At 45.3% G+C, this 21,051-nt stretch overlaps 1 protein-coding gene across 3 annotated transcripts in view; it reads right to left on the bottom strand.

Annotated features, from left to right (window-relative positions):
- The window catches only part of ETV6 (ETS variant transcription factor 6), a 243,737-nt gene that overhangs the window by 134,211 nt on the left and 88,475 nt on the right, over positions 1 to 21,051 (bottom strand). For 2 of the 3 annotated variants that reach the window (XM_058282802.2, XM_058282804.2), the window contains exon 2: positions 10,310 to 10,439. In XM_058282802.2, coding sequence (XP_058138785.1) covers positions 10,310 to 10,439 — 130 coding nt within the window. The remainder of the gene's footprint in view (positions 1 to 10,309; positions 10,440 to 21,051) is intronic. The other variant, XM_058282803.2, reaches the window with a different exon arrangement.

The raw sequence follows: 21,051 nt of genomic DNA, 5'->3' as shown, positions 1-21,051 counted from the left end.
GGAGAGGGCAGCCTACCTGAACCCAGCAGACACCATCGAGAGAGCGAGGAAAATGTAGATTCTATTTTTTTAAGGATACAAGAGCGCCAACCTTGCCTCCAGCTGTGAAGGGGATTCCCGTAAATCACACAGTTCAGGGTGGATTAGGAAGCTACACCTGTGCATAACGTCTGGGCAAAAGGCCAGCTCACAGACAAGTCTCAGGCCAGAGGTGGGGCTCCAGGCACAGGGGTGCAGGCCTGCGATTTGGCTGTGAGGTCCTGAGAATGGGCGTAAGGTGGGAGTGGCTAAGACCACCCCGCAGGAGCTGGCTCCGGCTCCCCTCCCACAAGAGCAATAACCTGACCTCAATCAGGGGCAGCACATCCAAAGAATCAGGCACTGGCTTTCCAGATTTCCTTGCAGAAGGGCATTCCTCACAAAACAATCATGGTAGAGTATAATCTCCTACATCATTGAAATACCATCTGCACTAAAATTTATCATTGAGCACTAGAAATCAAGTGAATGATCATGATACTTAGCACTTATAGATAACGCACTGCTGCAAAGATCCCTTGCATTTCTCTCCTGGAGTTAGAGAACAGTAAGAATTAGAGCAGGAACAACCGTAGGAACCATACACTCAGCAACCACTCCGCTTGACAGAAGAGGAAACTACTGCCCTGGGAGAAGGAATGGATCGTCCAAGGTGATGTCATCAGTGGCCGCACTGGGCTGGAGCTTCCAGGACTGACTGCCAGACAAGTGTGCTCTCAGCCCTGTTACCCCGTGGAAGAGCTTTCTAGCACATACGCCATCTGGGTAAACTAAGGCAGTGCGTGTTTTAATTTGCGAACCCAATAATACCATCTCCATTCGAGCACATCATCTTTTTTACTGTTTAAAAAAAAAATCTGGGAAGTAGATCATCTCTCTTAAAAAGATGGAAAAGAGTAGACAAAGGGAACCTTTTGTGACTTAATTCTGTATTTAACACTCCAGAATTCAAAAAGATACCTAAAAATATGTTAGATTACAATCTGCAGTCAGGACCAGATTTGAAAATTTATCATCCTCTAAATTCAAAAGATAATTTAATCCAGGAAGTGACGTGGCTCAACTGATAGAGCATCTGCCTACCATATGGAGGGTCCAGGGTTCTATACCCAGGGCCTCCTGACCCAGGTGGTGAGCTGGCCCATGTACAGTGCTGCTGCATGCAAGGAGTGCCATGCCATGCAGGGGTTCCCCTGCATAGGGAAACCCCACGCGCAAGGAGTACGCCCCAAAAGGAGGGCCGCCCTGCATGAAAAAAAAGCACAGCCCACCCAGGAGTGGTGCTGCACACATGGAGAGCTGGTGCAGCAAGATGATGCAACAAAAAAGAGACACAGTTTCCCACTGCCGCCTGATAATACAAGCAGATGCAGAACATACAGCGAATGGACAGAGAGAACAGACAACAGGGACAGGAAGGGGAGAGAAATAAATAAATATTAAAGAAAAAAAAAAGATTATTTAATCCATTTTTTAAAAATTTTATTTTATCCCTTTATGCCTTCTTGTCAGATTATATAAATTTTGCTTAAAGTTAAAACTGTACAGATATAGATATAGATATCTATATATATATCAATCAACCAACCTGGAAGCTTGGTCTTTCCCCTTCTAACCAACAGCAAGAAGGAAACGGGGCTCCATCAGTTCTTAGGACTTTTAGGAGGCAACACATGAAAAATAGCTAGGGTATTATTAGATCTGGATTCAAAACATGGTTCCTGCACCTTCTCTTTCTGCAACAAGTTGTTTACTGCTTCTGAGCCTCCATTTTCTCTTCTATAAAATAGATAAAATATCTATCTGTACAAGTGTTTGTGATTTTTCAGAATAATATACATAAAGTTCCTGGCAAGGAGAAAATGTTCAGTAAATAGTAGTGGCCATTATTACCTATCCCACACGCATCCCTGCCGCAGATTCCCTGGAAGGGCGTTATGATCTTAAATACAGCTGGTTTCACAACAGCCGCTAAAGAGAGACACAGCTCCGAAAAGGCAGCCCTGTCCCAGGATAGCTTTGGGTGGTGTAGGACCATGAAAAAGAAACCCATTGGCAAAGGTAAGCCTTTCTGGAAAACAACTGGGTGATTAAATCTCAGCACTGCTACTTCTATAGTGGAATGGCATAAGTCCCCGATATCCCTGAAATTTTTCTTTAGGATAGAGCTATGCAACACCCTTCAGCACCCTCTCTAGGTACTTTTCTTTTTGTTAATGATTGTTCCAGCTTTCCTTCAAACCTTGTCTCCTTGATGAATGAACCACCTTAGTTAATGCCCCACCCCAAGAGTAGAGAATTCAACCCCAGCTGAATTGGTGAAAGAAAGTATTTCCTGCACAGTCAAGCACAGGTAGACTTTTCCTTCCAGGCATCTAAACTGCACCTACCACACCACACAGCCATAGCTCTTTATCTATTTTCTGTATCTTCAATCTATATTTCACTGACTTAGAGCCCCATTGCAGGGCTATTAGTGTCCTCAAATCTGCACCCAAGGCGAAAGCAGTAAACACAGGGGCAGGGTGACTCATTACACTTGGAAATTCAGTGAGTCCCTAGCCAGAGATAGGGACAGTTTAAACCTCTCAAAACCCTCTCTGTGCCTGCTCTCAGAAGAGACCAGAAAAAAGAACTCCCAAACACTCATTTATGGCACAGGCAACCTAGAATCTGAATCCACCTATGGTGACAGTCACATCTGAAGGTTCTTGCTAAGTTTTACCTCTAGAAAAGCACAGGATGAAGTGTCAGAGTGGGTCCTGTCAGGACCTCCCAGAGTCAGAGTTACTGCTGAGCTTTAACTCAGGCAGGGAGCCCAACGGGAGAAAATGATCTGTTATTTGAGAATGGAAACTTGATCACATTTTCATATACTCAGCTCTGTCAGTCTTTTGTGATCCTAGAGAGGAGGTGGGGAGAAACTAGGACAGTGCAGTTCAAGCCAACATCGTCTTGAATCTTTATCATACCTGCCAGCAAGTATTAGGGGGGATATGTGCAACTGATCATGGAACTTGGGGGCAGAGACCCCTCAGCTGGCACAACCCTAACAGGCCAAGAGAAAGCACAGAGGCACTGACAAGAAATCCAAGGAGAGGAGGTAGGGAGGAGTATAGAAGAAGTGGGAATAGCAGTTCTTATTTCCTGTTGTTCGAGGCCCTACTCTTAGAAGTGACCAGGTCTCGTTGGTTTGCATTTTTGAATGGTCCCTCTTTTAGTCCGCCAAGAACTTTCAATGTTGGTCCTCTCTGGGCTCATGTACATAACAACAGCACCAGTTAGGGTCAACCAACTGCCAAGAGCTTCCAGAGGTCTACTTTAGAGTCCTAAGGAAACTAAGAATCCAGGAAATTCAAGAAGTGTGTGCTGTACCACACGTCTGCCTCCCGCCCCGCCCCCACAGGACCAGAGACCCTTGGTCAGAGCTTCTGCTGGAGGAACTGCCTTAAATGTGCACACAGCTCACTGCAAGAAACGTGAAGTGACAGAAAAGGTCAGTAAACCTCTGGTTATATATTTTTAAAAAGAGAGAGAGAGACTTCTATAAATAGCTGCATTTATTGAAGCTGCCTCCTTATCAGGAAGCATGGAGCTAGGAATTAACGTCTGCCTGCATCGGAAATTCTTTCAGACAGCAAACCCAAAAAGGAAATTTCCCTTCCAGAACATCCTGGCTGTTCTGGTATGGGCTGTTTTTTTCTCTCCAAGCTGTTTGAAGCTGCTAACCAGGGCCCTTGTACAATCACATATGCTGCTGGTAAAGGAGAAATCCTTCAAACGTTTGAATGTAGAACGTGAAGGCATCCGAAAAAAGGCTTAGAGGAGGAGGAAAAACAAGATGCTAATGGCTGGCCAACTCTGTTAGAGGTAATTATTGCTTTGTCAGGATACTGACTGAGAGTTAAATCCGCCTGCCTGTGTCCTTGCCTCAACTCTGCTGGTGATGTCACTGAACGTCACGGGCAGCTGTGTGAGAAGAGGCCATTTTTGGAACACTGATAATGGCAAAGGACAGCGGAGGATTTGACAGGCCTGAGAAGAGGAGGGAGACGTGCAGACTCAGGCAAGACCAGTGAAGAAAGAGCTCCAGACTGTGGGATAGATGTGGTGTGGGAAGGAGAAGCCCGGTAATGGAGTGCCTGCAGCAGAAGTGAGCTCCTAGGAATCACCAGGAGTAGTCAGAAGGGAAAGCTCATTTCCATCGTGACTACGTGGTCACAACTCTGGGCTCTTTCTGTAGTGAAACAGACTAAAGGGACAGCCTCCCCTTGTCAAACGGGCTTTGAAAATGGAGAAGCCATCTCCTCAACAGACAGTTCACTAGCCTTGAAAACAGAAATGAAACCTGGGAGCCTGGTCCACGTGCTGTGCCAGGTGTTATACGTCAGTTACCTCTGATCCTTACAAGAAAGGCTTGTCAGTGGGTGTTACCAGAGAGCGGGTCTTACAGAGGTTAAATCACCTCTCTAGCAGACAGGCAGCCCTGGAATTCCAACCCACCAGGTCCATCTGATCCCACATCCTTACTATTACCACACTTTTTCATTTGGAAAATTTGGAAACTCCAAAAAGCAGGGCGACCCTGCTCCCAGAAGGTCATCTCTGGTGAAAGACCAGGAATGAGGATGCGAGGGGTGAAATCCCACGCAGAGCCGGCTCACGGCAGCCTTCATGACCAGCCCTGACCTTTTGATAAACTGACCCTCAGCCTGACCTCACAAGAGATTACAGGGAGCAGAAGGAGAAGTGGGTGAGCAAAACCAGAATGAACTGTCCACAGGAAGAGGCTCTCCTTCCTGACATCCTTGCCCTCATCCTCCCAAGAGCGAGTAGCCAGCCCACCAGGGGGTCAGCACAAAATAATGGTTAAGGGGCATCACCAGAGCTGGACCTACTCCCAGCTCCCCCGGCTGCCCAGTCCCAGTGGGCAGCAGGCCCCTGCTTTCAAGTCCTGCAGGAGACTCTCCATTATGTTTCCTCCTAGGAGAGCCAAATAGTGGTGTGTGAAGTGGGATGAGCGTGAGAGCCTTCACATGCTGTGTGTACCTAGAAAATTCAGTTACTCCCTCCTGATCCACAATAAAACAGGGTCAGTGACACCTACTTCAAGAACAGTAATGTGATCAAATGAGATAACATGTAAGAACGCATTTTGTTAATTATAACAGTATAAAATATTAGCCCTGAATCCCAGCACAGTTACAGCCAACCCCTACTCTCCAGTTCTTTGGGCCTGCCCTGGACAACTAACAAAACGACGAGGATGGGCCAGACCCAGCCCCAAAACAGAGTTATCTTCAACTGCAAGCAAAACAATTCCACTCCTCCCTCCCATAATATCTCTTTCCCTTTTCAGCCTGAAGCACGCAGAGTGGACACTGTCCCCAATCCCTTTAGACTGAGGAATAAACAAAAATTAGGGGGGAGTGTAACCAAGGACCAAAGCAGACTTACTGTTATTGTAGTTATTACCTATGTTAACAGAGTAACTTGTAACATTGATATGAGAAATAAAAATTTAAAAGTAAAATAAAATATTAACTATGATTATACTGAACTCCCACTTTCGCCTCTTGCTTTGGGAATGAAAATAGCTTGAAAGCATGTAAAATTGTTGCTCTGGCCAATTAGAAGAGAGAGGCAAGACAAGGCATCCCTTTTCAGGATCCAGCTTCTGAGGCAGCTTTGCTGGCCACGTGACTGTGCTAAACTCAGTTACTCTGCTGAGAATGCAAAACAGCCAAGTGGGTGAGAGCGAGGTAACGCTTCCAAAGGAAGGCATTAAATTAAATTATTAAACACACACAAGCAGGAGTGGTAATGTCAGAATTCTGAAAGATTCACAAGGAAAGGAAAGAGAGCCCAGGGACTATTTCTGGTGTTCTGACTCTAGCAAACTCTGAGCTGTTATTATGGCTATTTATTAACCCGCAACATCATAAACCATCACCCTATTAAACATGATGAATGAGTCCTAGGTTCTGATTTTAAAGTATCAGTTCACGGGGATTTTAGCAGGTCAAACTGGAGCTGCAAAACACAACGTCTTCGGGCAGACGGCACGATGTCAACCTGATACTAAAATCTAGGTGTGATTAAATCAACTAAATGTGAAATGATGATGTAAAAAGAAATTTAAACTAAAAAAGTCATTTAATTATGGAAATTCTGCCTAATAAATCTGAAGTACATTCAGACTGTTACTATCTGGGTGGGCCTGAGCATCACTGCTTGAACCAGCGTGTTTCACCAAGGGCTGCTGAGAAGGTACTGGAACCCTCTGCAAATAAGCAAGCTGGTGCCACCTCACAGGCACCTTTGTGCGAATCAGATACACTGGCCCCCTCCACGCACCAGCACCCCCATGAATTTTTTTAAAAGGTGGCCTTTGGGCAGAGTAGATAAAGTTGCTCCCTCACACCACAGCTCGGCTCCTAGTGAGTTAGGAAAAGGCCTCCCTTGCTGCAGGCAACAGCCTTTTACTGCTTGGAGAGTCCAGCTTGAACTGGCTCTTTTTTCCAAGGTAGGAGGAAAGGCATTTGTTCTTTTTAAAGAGTGGAAGTCTTTCTTCACCTACCTGTTATAATTGTTGTACTTTGGTCTCTCTATAACCTCAAAGTTGAAAAAAAAAAATCAGTAACCTTTATAGAAAGGAAAAAAATAAAAAAAGAAGTTCTTTCTGTTGTCTTGATAAACTTACTCCTGTTTGTCTCCTGGTGAAACAGGGGGGTTACAGGAAAAAGCAGCGGGAGTGTTGAAAGACACTGTTCTGCAAATCTGGGTCGTGTCTGAGTCAGACCAGGACATGCCCCTTCTCCCATTAGCTCCCCCCTTTCCTAGGCCCCAGCCTGTCCCTTTCAAATCCTCCATAATCACCACTTAACACTCTGCTCCATTTATCACTTTGCTTTTATCACAGACAAATAAAAGGCAAAGTATCACTTTCTACTTCTCAATAGCTTGCTAATTTGTCACACTGTGTCTTCAGTTTGGGGATAGCATTGTGTTTGCAGAACAAAATGGTGAGAAACCCATGTGAGAACCTTAACTATTATGATCTCCCCACCTCCAGTGGGAGGGAGGGAGGAAGGAAGGAAGGAAAAAGGAGGCGACTGGGAGAGCAGTAAGGATAACTGGTGAAATGAAGCCACTCTGACGCATACTAGCTTGGTGAGTGTCTCTTTAAAACAAGCAGCTAAAAATGCTTTCAACCTCGCAATACCATAAATGTCCCGCTGCTGTCTTGGCTTTCAGATTCTTCCCCGTACTTTCCATGAGCATTCCACTGGGAATTGTCTGGAATCTCAGATTAAAACAGCAATAACCCAATTCCCTTGTTGGAATATTTATTTTCTTTTAGGTTTGGAAATGCAGCCGGGATGCTCCTCTAAGGGTGTGGCACAGCCTCCACCATCAGAGGGGCTACAGGAGATGTTTCTCCAGTGGCACAAGCAGCCGAGCCCAGGGTCAAGAGAGAGGAGGGCAGCTTGGACTCCTTTGGAAAGTCCCCGCTGAGAAACAGCAAGACCCTGGGAGCCTCCCCGTTCAGAAGATTCAATCCAGATGTCGGAACCAATGGTTTCACAGCACGGCTCATGCGGCTTACTGAGGAGAGGTATCTGAAGTTAGGCTGCCAGGGAGTAGGCACTCCAGCTAAATCATCACCCTGACCTGACTCCATAATCCAACAGTTCAATATATTCAACAATGTGCTACAGCCCTAAACCTGGTAATTATCTATATTAGAACCCAACCATCCATCCAAGGGTGATACGTAAAATATTCAACAACTGAATGCCTAGTTAGAACAGATTCCAGCCATAAACCACTGCTATGGTCACAAGAGTGAGTACTGCCTAAGGGTCAACCCTGGATTCATCTATTCATCCAAAAAAATATTTACAAGACACATACTCATATAGTAGTATAATGGATAGGAACTTAGGCTTTGGAGTCAGACCTGTGTGGAATTGCTGACTCAGTCTCTCACTAGCTGGGTGACCCTGGCACATTACTTAAAGCTATTAAGCCCTAAATTAATTTTGTATGACACAGGGATAAGAAAGAATAAAATAATTTACATAAAAGACTTTACAGGGTGCCTTGTATAGGGTAACCCTGCAATAAATGTTAGCTGCTATGACTGTATGCTGGGCACACAGTAGGAGCTGGTAAAATCGTGGTAAACAGATAGGTAAGGCTTAATGAGGAAAATGTCTAGGCAGGACAAAATCAAAGTGTTGGTATGGAAAAGACAGTTCTACCTAGGGAGAATGATGCCTGAGAAGAGAGTCATACGTTTTAAAGTTGGGAGGACTGTTAAACATTCTCTTGTCCAACCACAAAATTGTATGTTAGGGAAACTACATTTAATGACTAGACACCAGTCAAAGAGCTACTTTAACAGCAGAACCAGTTAAGAAGTAAGGTCTCCTGAATGCCAGTCCAGTGATTTTTCGGCTTGTCTGCTTGCTTGTTACCATGATAACTTCTAATGGAGAGGAGCTCTACGAAAAAAGAGCTTACAGATATAAAGGCTTCCAGAAGTGAGCCTCCTTGGGGACGTCTCAAAAATACACCAATAAAAAGCTGTTTGAGACAAGTGTTCCTAATTCTTCCCCCTTTCGTAGAATTTAAGTTCCTATTTCTGTATCCCTAGTCCCTAGGAGCATGCTTAGCACATTGTGGACAATCGATAACTCTGCAGAATGAACGGATGAACGAGATTTGGTGGTAGGAGGAATCTTTCTGCAGAGTTTGAGCAGGTCCCAGCCTGAAGGGACTCCCTTGGTTTTCAGAGGACTTCTGGGGAGATGGGGGGTGGGGATTTGCTATCACTCAGCTGCTTTTTTTCCCCAGTTAAGTCTGCTCCATCTGTGCCTTAACAGTTTACAAAGAGAACAGGGACAACCTTTGCAGCCCCAATTTCTTCTTCAAAATTGCTTTGGGCAGGAGGTGGTGGCAGAGTGGAACCAGGCCCTTAACCTCCCTGCCCAGGGGCAGCAGGGAAGTCGGTAAATGTTGATGGGCCCAGCAAGCTGGAGGAAGAGTTCCCACGGAGACTCCCTACAAATGTCCCAGCAACTACCCTGGCAGTGGGGCAGAAGGGGGACGCCAGCAACGCCTCAATGCCTAGACCCTCCCGGCATCACAGTCATACGATGCCCTGAATTGCCAGAGGGAGAGGGGAACAGCCTGCACCCAGTGTCTACTACTCTTCTCTATGCTAAGAAGTGACCTCTGGCTTTGGAGGGGCAGGGACCAAATGAGTAACCTGGGGAGCAGCACTGTGTCAGGAAGAGGTGGCAAGCACGGCCGCGACACGGAGACATTAGGAACCGACCAGGGAGGGCCAAGGTGACCCCCAGCATGCCCACGACCCAGGAGTGTGCATCAGGGCAACATTCAAGCCTCAGACCCTGCACTGTCCTGGACATGGAGACCGGGGTGGGAATAAGGCAATTAGTCTCTCCAATGGCCCCAATCACACTTGATCACCTGGGCTGGGAGGCAGCACAGGAAAAGACAAAAAGGAAACCACTGGTGTCGGCTGCTCTGGAGAAGAGCACCAGGGAGCACAGGTGGGTTGGCCCTGCCTGATGATCTGCCAAGTGGCAGCTGAGACGTCAAACCCCAGGGGCTCTGGAGCTTGGGGTGATCTGGGAGAGGAAGGTGGGGAGACTGCAAACTGAAGCTGCTGAGGCAAAGCAAGTACAAGAAAAGCAAGAGAGGCAGGCAGTAGAAGGGGGGGAGAGGGGGGTTTAATGAAGCAAAGAGAAGTCACCATGTTGGAAGCTGAGAGATGCGGGTGGCTCCAGGAAGAGAGGTGGGGCGCCGCCAGTCCATCAACCTGGAGACAAAGCAGGGAGTGCACCTGACTCAGAAACTAGGCAAGATCGGGCAAAAGAGGATACTAATGGGGAGTGTGAATTTTAGGAAGACGGACAAACTTACAAAGAGAAAAAAAAACACCTCGCCTCTTGGGAGATTTAGCTGATTTTGACATATATTGCTCATTTTCACATTTTTAAAAGATAACGTCATTCGAGAAGAAATGAATACACCGAACACCAAGGGGCATGGAACTCCAGCTTTGCAAAGCCATCCTGGGGCAAACGATCCCAAAGCAAATCTGGGAGGTCGTGGTAAAATCTGAGTTCACCCACCCTCAGTCCCACCCCCGCCCTCCGCCATCCGCCATTCTGTCCGCCTGGGTCTGTCCTGTCGACCCACGGCCTCCCCCGCAGGGCGGAGCGCAAACACTCACGCAGGTGCGCTGGCAGGCGGATCGCGTCTTCCTCCATCCTGAGCGCGCGGGGCACTGGAACATGAAGCGGCGTCGAGGACGCGTAAGTAGGCACCGGGCTCTCCGGCGGCGTGTATGAAATCCGTTCCTGCTGTTAAAAACAAGGGCAAGAAGAGGGGTGGGGGGAGAGGACAATGAAACTTCGGATCGGAGGTGTGGAATCAGGGGAGTGGGGAAGAAAAGGGCTATGGGGTACCGCATACATCCACCCTCGTGGCTTCCTGCAGACCCCCTGGCCTTGGGGGGTTATACTGTCTTTCTAGAACCACGTAACATAAGGCCTTTCCTTCGGATGCGGCCACCTTGTTCGCATCCCTGTGGTAAGCCTAGTAAAGACGAGGGACAAGGATGAGGGGATGAAAAAGCGTCCCCTTAACGACTACTCTCTCAAAAAAATGCTTTTCCTAAGTCACATTATTGTCACCAATACATGAAAACCAAGTTTCCTCTTTGCAGTATCCCCAAGTTCTAATCAAGGTATGATTCCACACTGAGATCTAATGAGAGTGAGCTCAAGCAGGCTAAGTGAATTGAGTTCATAAAGCTCTGAGAAACATTTCTCCATCATCTACCTAGCTCACTAGACAACAAACACCTCCAAAATCCAGCCTTTAAGGTTTTCCTTTATAGGAGGGGATTATCTGCAACATTAGCAGGTATCTCCTTTGTTCCTTACTCCATCTCAGAATCAATATTCTCCTTTCCTTCTAAGGTACTTCAGAGCTCCTTCAAAGAATTTTCTGCATTTAGGGGTAGCCCTGTTTAAGTGCAGAAACTTATTCAACTGACAAGGCAGGGGGCGCTTCAGCAGAGCCGCTTTAAATCCAAAAAAGCAGTGTTTGCCATATTAGTTAAAGCAAACTGGATAGGAAGGGGAAATTATTATTAGTTTTAAGTTCAAACAATGCAAAATAACAGCAAGAAGCCAACTCATGTTTAGCCAGAACAATAGGGAAATTTGCATCTTAGATCTGTAGACCAACTAGTTCGACTTACAGCCTACACATAAATATAACTTCTGTTTTGGTGGTTTAACTGGGCAAAGTAAGGTGGGACACAGAAAGTCTGACAATCATTTAAGGGGGAAAGATCAGTAAGGTGCCACTACAGAAATAAAATCAGAAGCAAACAGAGTCATAGGTTAAAATAAAGTGAAAGGGGGGGGGGTGTTTGTTTTGGAAAGACAGTTCTCTAACATTTTACATCTCATCAAATGTACAAAGAGAAACAGCCCTATAATCAAATTAAAGCTGGTCTTCTGCTGGCACTTGGAAAGTTTGGTGGTTGTGGTAGCAAGTTTCGATTTTAAATCAATATGTACATATTTTTGTAATTTCCAAATGGAATCCCTATACTTTCCCTGAGGCATCCATTACCAGCAACTAGGGCATTTGCAATATTTCTGCTTAAATAGACATCCTAAAGCTTCTGGTGAATTTCTTCGTTAAGGGCAGGGACATTATCTGTAGGGTTCATTTCCGTATTGATCAAGATGTCCTGTCAGAGGTCACCCAGGGGTAAAACCTTCAACTTCACTTTTCCTGAACTTTGCTAAACATCAGTCATATTTTGCACAACACTAACTTCAGGATGAGTTACACTTTTTGAGGCTTGGTTTAGGGTTGTAATGGGCAAAAGAGACAAAGACATATAAACATACAGATGGGAAACACATAAAATCCGTTAAAGAGTTTTTCGAGGTGAAATGGGCTGCATTTCACATGTCATCTGTTTTTCTACTTTCACCAGTTCTCCATACTTTCAACCCTTGGCACAACCAAGCCCCCAATCCCATTCTATATCCAGTATCTTACAACCGTTAACTTTATTCCCAGAAATAGCACTGTTTTGTTAGGGTGTTTGTTTTTTTGCAGAAGTGAAAGTTGGTGAAGAAAACTTTGTGCAGACAAAAGGTCTTCAAATGGCATGGCCTGAGAGCAAGGAAGAAAGTAGACAGTATCTGGCAATATGATGACCTTCTTTTAAAGCAGGGAGAAGGGCCACAAGGTCATCTACTTAGCCCCTAAGGGTGACAGCCACTGCATTCCAGCCTCACAGACTCCATCAGCGCAAGCTGGGAGAAACCCAGCCTCAAAGCGGATTCTACCATATTTCCTGACAAATCTATCTCCAGCCTCTTGCGGTGAGGAATCACCTTTAAGACGTCTGTGCGTTCTCGTGGCATTGTGCCTTGCTCTCGCTACACCTGCTCTGGAAGCAGTCCTCGATGGGTCTGCACTTAGACAGGTTCCCCGTCCTCACTGCTACACGGAACGCCACACTGCAGTGCTTGCCTGGGCATCTCACGCCTTCCCCGTGGCCGAGCACGTCCAGGTGAAGACCACTGTGCAACCTCACAAAGCCTATGAAAGGAAGGCCGGAGAGCGCGGACCCACGGACCCCGAGCACCTCTCGTTCCTGACGATGGTGCCAACTCAGCCCAAGGTCAATACTGAGGTGCCACGGGCTCTCTGTAAAAGATGCAGTGAAGAGACCTGTCAGTACCAAAAGAGAAGTTACCGTGACTGAGGGGGCAGAAGCAAAATGGTGCTTCTAAGGACGGGGGCAATTTGCCAGCAGCTGTTACACATGCACCATACATGGGCTCAACAGCCAACAGAGGACTCTGGGGACAGCAGGGGGACGGTGCCCAGTCAGTGCCCGGGCTCCCTTCTGAGGACAGACCACGTACCTGGTCATCCCACATGCTTCACTTAACTCCTTTTGTCTCTCTCTCTTGGTAATCTCCAGGGTGACCCCCGTGGCTCTCATTTTTAAATTCTAATAATATAACCATGCACATGGCATCTACAGCGACACAATCAGCAGACTATTGGCAATTAGAAAAAGTACACGAGGGCAGCTACCTGAGACAGATACATGTGGACAGGCTTAAAGAGACCCACGTCCAATTTCCTAAATAAAGGAAGCCCCTTTATTCTCTGGTCTGACCCCAACAAAGGCAGAGAGTATCAGCTTATTGTTCGTTCACCTCTAAAGCAAACTGTCAGATGAAACCAGAGGTGCTTTATTTTAACACTGGGGGGTGGGATGGGGGGAGATAATGGTTTTCCCAAGAGGATTATAACCACTGCTCTAATTAAATTAAAATGCTACAGACAGTGATATTAATGCATTGGAGTGTTGTAAGGGGATAAACTGCCAGTGGAGGTCAATGGTGTGAGTAAAATGCCGTGAGGTGGTTACATTATTGTGTAGATGTTGGAAAAAAATAAAACATGCTAGCTCTCAAAAACTGCAGACAACCTATCAAACCAGCCGCCTGAACAAAAGAGAAGCGCCGCAATTTCTGAGGTCAATTGTACTACCTGTGAGAAGGGTGTCAAGGAGAGGAAAGAAGAGAAGCATAAAGCTCTAAAAAGAGAAAATACGGTTAAAATCTGTTTTAGGTAAGGATCAAAATGCAAATTTTACTAACCATTAGAGAAAGCTTTTTTTTTCTTTCAATGGAGTATGGGGTAGGGTTGTCTCCTACAAGTACAACTACAGAAACCACATTGAGCTCTGGCCTCTCTCTCATTCCTCCTGCTAACCATGAAGGGCTAACGAAGGATATCCATCTACTTCTGCTCATTTTAAAAAACTGAATGCTTAGGAATCTATGACTGCCACATAAAAGAGGCTTACACATTTTATGCTGATGAACACAAAATACATATATAAGTGTACTTGATAGGAAAATGGTATTTCTCCCCCACCCCACCCCCCACTAGCTGCATAACAGAAGAGTAAAAAAAAAAATTCTTATTACTAAAAACAGTATACCAATAATTCTCAAAAGTATTCAATATAAAGCTTCTATAAATTAAATCATGGGGATCCCCTAGTGCATTTAAGCATTTGCTTATAGACCATTAACTCTGAAAAGGCCGAGGGGTTAGGAAACTTACAGCCAATTGCTAATTAAATACTAACCTTCTAGAAATAGAGACTAAGTATTTCTGGAATCTAGAAATACAGAAATAAAAGTTTGGTTGTACTTGCAAAAAAGATGGTTTGCAGGTAATTTTGAAGATTCTCTACTGCACAGCTGAGACATCTCTGATTTACAAAATCTTTCTAGAACTGGATCCAATTCCCATTTTAAATGGGGCCAGGAATGCCCCACTTATAGTTTCTGACGCCTGCACTGAAACTTCTGGAGAGGAGGTATGTGGTTCAAACAGAGTGGTGACCATTTCTCTGGGAGCTGGGGTAAAAATGCTACAAGCACCCATTCCATCTGTCTGCACTCTGGTGTTCCATCATCACTATGAAAACATGCAACCCAGAGAAGATGGAAAACAGCAGGCACCAGAGGGGCAGGGGTCCTGCCACTAACACTCATTATTCTGAGGGAAGGATGTCTTGCCACCCTGCAGGTTCTTAGGAAAGCTGCCTGGGAAAGCTTATGCTGGTACTACAGTCACCTTCCATATTGAATAGAAGAAATCTCTCCTGTGAGAAACTATTTGTTGAGATTTACTAAAGTCTGAATGCACAATTATTCAAATACACTTCTCTGGCAGCAAAATGATCAAAAGTGGTGGGACTGGCTCTCACTAAAGAAGCTTCTGTTAACAAGCTCCATCTCTATGTCACTTCCCCCAAAATTGAATATGGTTGAAATCTGAGTCGCAGTTTTCTAAGGTTTGGGCATCATGGATGTGAACAGATACACTCAAGAACCTAAACTAAAAAAAAACTCTTGAAAGTCGATTTCTGTTGGAAACACATTGAATTTTTTGTTCACCCCAAAATTCAGTGATATCAACTTAACAAACTTGAGAAAAGATACAAATGCCAGTCATCTTTTCTAAATATACCATTGTACACACATTAACAGCCAAGATTTTGGCATCTCCCCAGAAATAAACAGTATCCTCTAGGACCTGGGGTGAGAAAGAAAGCCACAGGTATTCAAATGCAAAAGTAGAAAATGAGATTCAGCAAACCAGAGAAGTGAAGATGCCATGATCACAGAGAGGCCCTGGAAGCTGACTGAACCAGTGTTTCAAGTTGGCTTGCCTCTTGGTGTCCAGCCTCTCCTCTTAGAGATGCATTCCTCTGGCTGCTGAGCATTAGATTTTTAAAAGTCCAATGGTGGTGTTTGGCATTTTAACATGCTTGCAGGATGCTGTGACAGTTTGAAGCTGGGTGGATCCCAGAAGATCGTATTCTTAAAACTAAGCCATTCCTGTGCATGTATAACCTAATGTAGGTGGGACCTTTTGACTAGATTTCAGTTAAGGGACCTTGCGTTGGATTAAATCACTTCAGTAGGGCATGACCCAGGGTGGGTCTTAATCCTCTTACTGGAGTCCTTCATAAACAAGAGCGATAAAGAGTTGCAGACATAGGAAAAAGCCATAGGGACAGAGAGAAACCTCCAGAAGCTGAAATCACTTCTGAGAGAGAGAATCCAACAGAGAGAGAAAAGCCACAGGCAGAGCAGCCCAAAAGAGTGGGGGAGAGAAAGCCATCACCACATCATGCCCTGCTATGTGCTTGACTGCCCACGGCTGAGCTCAAGGAGCAAGCGAGCCTGGGGAAGGCAGAGACCAGCAGAGCTGCCATTTTGCCTTGTCAAGTGGCAGGAGCCCAGGATCACCAGCAGCCGACCTTCCACCTTCAGGGAGACAGCTTTGCCTGGTACCTTGATTTGGCCATTTCCCTCCAGCCTGGGAACTGTAAGCCTTTAACCTAAAAAAATCCCCGTTGGAAAAGCCAACCCATTTCTGGTATATTGCTATTGTTCCCAGCAGCTTTTAGCAACCGAAAAGAGATGCACATCAATATTTTCGTGGAGAAAAAAAAAGGAGCATCCTGTGAAAATTAGGACAGAGGGAACTACATTCCTGATCTCAAGGAGCTTCCCCCCTGGGGGCAGGGAGGGCTTGAGTGCAGAGCTTCAACAGACAGGAGGGGTGGGGCTCTTCCTACCTGGTCTGGCTTCACCAGTTTAGGAGTGCTCCTTCCTTAGAAGTCTAAGATGGGTTTGGACCTGAAATATGCTGACTCCTGTTTAGAACTTAAGTAGACAGTCCCTTTCCTTACCTTCATGGCCTGCTGCACCCTGAAATCAGAACACACTGTATTGTGGCTAGCAAAGGGATACAATTAAGTCAAGGCATCTTAAGCCTACCCTTTTTTACCCAGAACTATGTTATCTGTGCACAATGAGGTGAAAAAAAAAGCAGCATTAGCAAATAGGCCTGTAATCAAGCAATGTTGTAAAAGGTCACTGAGGATTTTTTTTCTCCCAGTGGTTGTTATGAAATATTTTAGCAGTCAAGTGGCCATGTGAGTGCAGCCTGCACTTGGCATTACGAATTCTGCAACCTAAGTCCTAGAATTTCCAAGATGGCCCCAATGTTAAAAAATCTGTCTCATTTTACCGTGTATGTACTCCTACCTTTCAGAACACGTATCCCAATTTTAGCTGGAAAATACAGTCACTGCAACAATCAGGAAAAGGAGTTAATGTTCCGGGAGCACTTTGTATGTGCTTCCCATGCAGCCTTTATCTTATTTAAGCCTCACAACAACCCTGCAAGAAAAGCATCCTTATTGCCATTCCACAATGCGGAAAGTGACCTGAAGGTCACAGCGGTTAAGGAGCCCGTTCAAGTCACCACCTCTATAGATGGTACAGTTGGTATTTGGGCTCAGGCTAGTCTGACACTCCTCTGAACTGCTTCTGATAAAGAAGAGAAATTACTTTCAAGTAGCATCAGCCAATCAACCATCGTCTGGTAGTTTCTGGGGACTCCCAACAGATAGGCGGCCTTGGCCTCTTTCACTGCTCTGCATCCTTGTTCCTCCCAGTGTTCCACGGCAGCTCCCAATGGCCACTCCGCAGAGTCGCCTAAACCAGGCACCATCTATCTTAGCCTGATGCGTACCCTATTGGTAGCACAGATGAGGGAGCAGATGCACTTGGCTGAAGGCAATTAAAGATGGTGTACGGGCTGCTAAGCATAGGTAGCCATCAGAATTCATCCAAAGGCATGTATTAGCAGTGGGGCGCAATCAGCAGGGCCCCTAGGCCTGGATGGGCTGCTTGGAGAGATGATTTTACCATGTACAGAAACCTCATCTTGGGTTTTTTTTGAATAAAAATATATTTTTATCCCTCACGTTTTCTTCCATAACAAAAAACATTTTCCATACTCAGCTCCTTAAAATTCATCCAAGATGAGCAAATCTGAAGGTACAGGTAAGACAAGAACAGTGAGGCGGAAAGGCCTGGCAGCATTTACTTGGTACCTAAAGTAGACCAATCGCTATACCAAGGAGAAGCCCAGTCTGCTTCAGGAAGTCACCAAGCAAAGGTTCTCCAACAATCTGAAGATGCAAAATCCCATTCTCTCAGACAGGGAATGTCTGAAGTTACAGAGGATATATGGGTTGTAGGGAAAAGAGAGTTAAAGGATCCTGGAAGATGTCTTCAAATACTGGAAGAGCTAGTGTACGGAAGGGGACAGAGCCAGCAACGGATATCCCATGCTAGAAGAAAGGCCTAACTGCCAAAGCCTCCAAATATGCACGAGATCAGTTGCCCCCTCTAAAGGTGAAAAGTATTTAAGCGGAGGCTAGGTTACTGCAAAAGGTGTTCCCTATACTGAGGAGCAGCTCAAGGAGGAGGACTTAAAAGTTCTTGAAGCTTCCTTAGCTTCTTTACAATCCTATAGCCCCTGGCAAGTCAAAACTTATTGCAGTATAGGTGCAACAAACCCAAATAAAACAGGAATACCATAACCCCCTTCTCTGTCAATTAGTCTTCTGGGGGATCCCAGGGTTCTACTTAATACCATTTGAAAAAGCTCTAGTTTCTAGAATCAGGAGCAACCCCTTTGGAGACAAAGAAGCACCGAAGCAAAAATAAAACAAAAACAAAAACACCCCACAACAAAAAGCAAATTGGGTTCCAAATTAAAAAATATTTTAAGATCCTTTCTATCCCTGAGGTGGTGTGAAATTCTTTTATCGGAATTTCTTAAGTATTTCTGCCATGACTAGTAAGCAGAATCCGAAGCAGTGGTTCTTTTTAATGCCAGGTTGTGGTTTCCAGGGAGGTCTGTGCACACGGCCCAGTTTTAAGGGGCATGGATGGTTAGCTCATTTGGCTGGAACCCAGTCCTGATGCAGGCAAGGTAACAGGGTATAGAACTGGAGGGGGCAATTAAATTTCCTTCATGCCATGGCCCCAACCATCCCTGCCATGATGTAGGTAACTGCTTTTGCTCAAAGCAGAGATTAGATATCTCAGCAACACACACCAGCACTCCTGGAAACACTGTAAAAGTGCATGTCCTACTGATGGGTGGGTCGAGTGGCTTCAGTATATGGAAGGTGATGTGACTTTATTGATGCAGAACCAGCAGGTGTTACCTCTGGGAAAAATAAAGTCCTGCATTTGAATGTATCCACAAATGCCCCTGAGCTTTGGCTCAACCCTTTGAAAAAGGGTCACTAAATCCTTTCTTCCTAACCCTTTCTAATAGCAGGAGAGGAAAGAAGGCACCTAAATTAACTGCAGCTTATATCCTGGGCACAGCAAAGTGGCCAAGTTCAGCTCTTTATTAGCTGCTTTCTCCTCCATTAATGCTATTCCCTTTAATGGTTTGGCTATTACAATTAGCCAATCTGCCTCGTCCCTGCCTGGGGCTAACAAGTAATGAACTGAGAGCGCTGCTATGTAGTTGTTTCAAGGGCACCATTAGAGAGCGCTTCTCAATTTCTCCCCTGGAATGAGAGCCCTTCCAGGCATGTTCTCCTTGCCACAGGACTATATGCACGTCACCCCCGGTGCCGGAGAGGTGGGGGCGACCGCCGGGATTCGTGGGACTTAAAGCCTGGGTAAGGGAAAGGATGGGGGGCACAGCGGCAGCCCTGCCCGAGCCCGAGCCTAATGGGGAAAGAGGCAGCTGAGGTAGTGGCGGCCCACGGGGTTGCCTGGGAACCCATGCATTAGCTGCCAGCTCCTCTCTCCCTTCCCACCTGCCTTCCAGCCTCACAAACCCTTCACCTTCTCTTAAGTACCTTTCTTCTTTCTGAAGGCATGGCTCAGGGTTTTTCCATTTATCTCTTTAATGGCTATATCCTGGAAGTCTTATAAAAGGGAGAGAGAGAAAGAGAAGCAAAGGCTCAATGCCACAGCCCAGCTGGGAGGGGGAGCAGGAGTTAAAGGTGGGGGGCAGCTCCAAGCGAAAAAGATTTCTGACTCCTGTGATTTGCCTTTACCAAATGCCCACCACTCACATGAACCACACACCTAAGTAAGAAATTTTAGGTTTTAAGGAGGACACCAGTGCAAAGAGCGATTACATTCTAATTGAAAGGAGGGTAGCTGCGAGAAATGCTGAGTAACGTTCGGCAGTTCACCACTTCTGTATCGTTGGCCCATCTCGAGGCAGCCCCAAAGAAGCTGCTTGTGTGAGGCTCAAGAAGGCTAACTGGACCCATCCCACTTCAAAAGAGCCAGGAGACGAGCCCCCTCTGCCCCGCCCACCCCCCTCCCCACGGTCAGGAAGAAGGCTGGGTTACAGCCACCGCCAAGGTCAAACGAACAAATGCCCCAGCTCTACACTTATCCTGTAATTCCTGGCTTACCTTGGACTGAGAAAAAAAAACAAAACAGCAGAAATAGGAAAAGTCCTGCAAATTACACCTAGAGTAACAGGTACAAATTAGATCTATAATCTGGAAAGGATTTATAGCTCTGGAAAATATTACTGAAATCATTTCCAACAAAACCATATAATCCTGTACCTAAAAGGCACGTAAAAGGAACATGAGCACCTCCTCAGTGTTACTGTCTGAGAAATTGGCCTAACAATATTCACTCCCTTTACTATCACAGAAATGTTGCAAAAATAAACAAGATAAACCTTATAATATAGTTTGAATTTCTTGAAACAAAGACTCTCTGTTACTGCATTATGATGAAGAATTTGAAAAGTCCCAAATAAAGCATCACTATGTATGCTGTAAAGAGTAAACCTGTCTCTATGCTGTAAAGGGGGAAATTAAATGAATTGAAAATGTGACTCAAGATTGACACTTTCACTAAATGACTTACTAAGGAACTGGGGGAGAGTTTTTTTTTTTTTTTCTTCTCCAGTCTCTAAAAAGCAACATAGAAACCTTGCACACTAGTTAGGAGTGTCACACAATGGTATTTCCTCTTTTAGGAAAGCTTTTCCAGGAGTAATAATATCTTGGCAAGTCATTTCTACCAATGCTTGACAAAAATGGCAGAAAACCCCTGATTTTTAGACACACGACTCCTTATAGGAACTTAGAAAAGGCATCTTCCTTGTGGCCCTGGTTAGAGACCTGGGAGTTTTGTTTTTGACAACAAATTATGAGAAACAAGTTCTGCTGACAAGGTGAATATTAGTATGAGAAATGCCACTGGCATTGATATCATTCTAAGAACTGAACCACAGGAATGAGAATGAAATAGAAAAGTGTGTGCCTGCATGTTCAACAGCAGTGATTAACAGGATATTAAGCAGCTTGATAAAGGAAACTCATGTGCGGAGCTTTTGTAGACTGTCGTTAAGACTAATTAATAGTTTATTTTGCATACGCTCCTGTGCCTTCATTACAACTATTAGTGCCCTATAGTAAATGAAAAATATGCTTGAATTTCCACACACTTCAGGGACCTGGGATCAGCTAACAACTCAGGACAC

This window comes from Dasypus novemcinctus, chromosome 20 (genome assembly GCF_030445035.2).
Source record: "Dasypus novemcinctus isolate mDasNov1 chromosome 20, mDasNov1.1.hap2, whole genome shotgun sequence".
Classification (NCBI taxonomy): domain Eukaryota; kingdom Metazoa; phylum Chordata; class Mammalia; order Cingulata; family Dasypodidae; genus Dasypus; species Dasypus novemcinctus.
The sequence above is the reverse complement of the archived record's forward strand: the minus strand, read 5'-3'. Positions and strand labels throughout refer to the sequence as shown.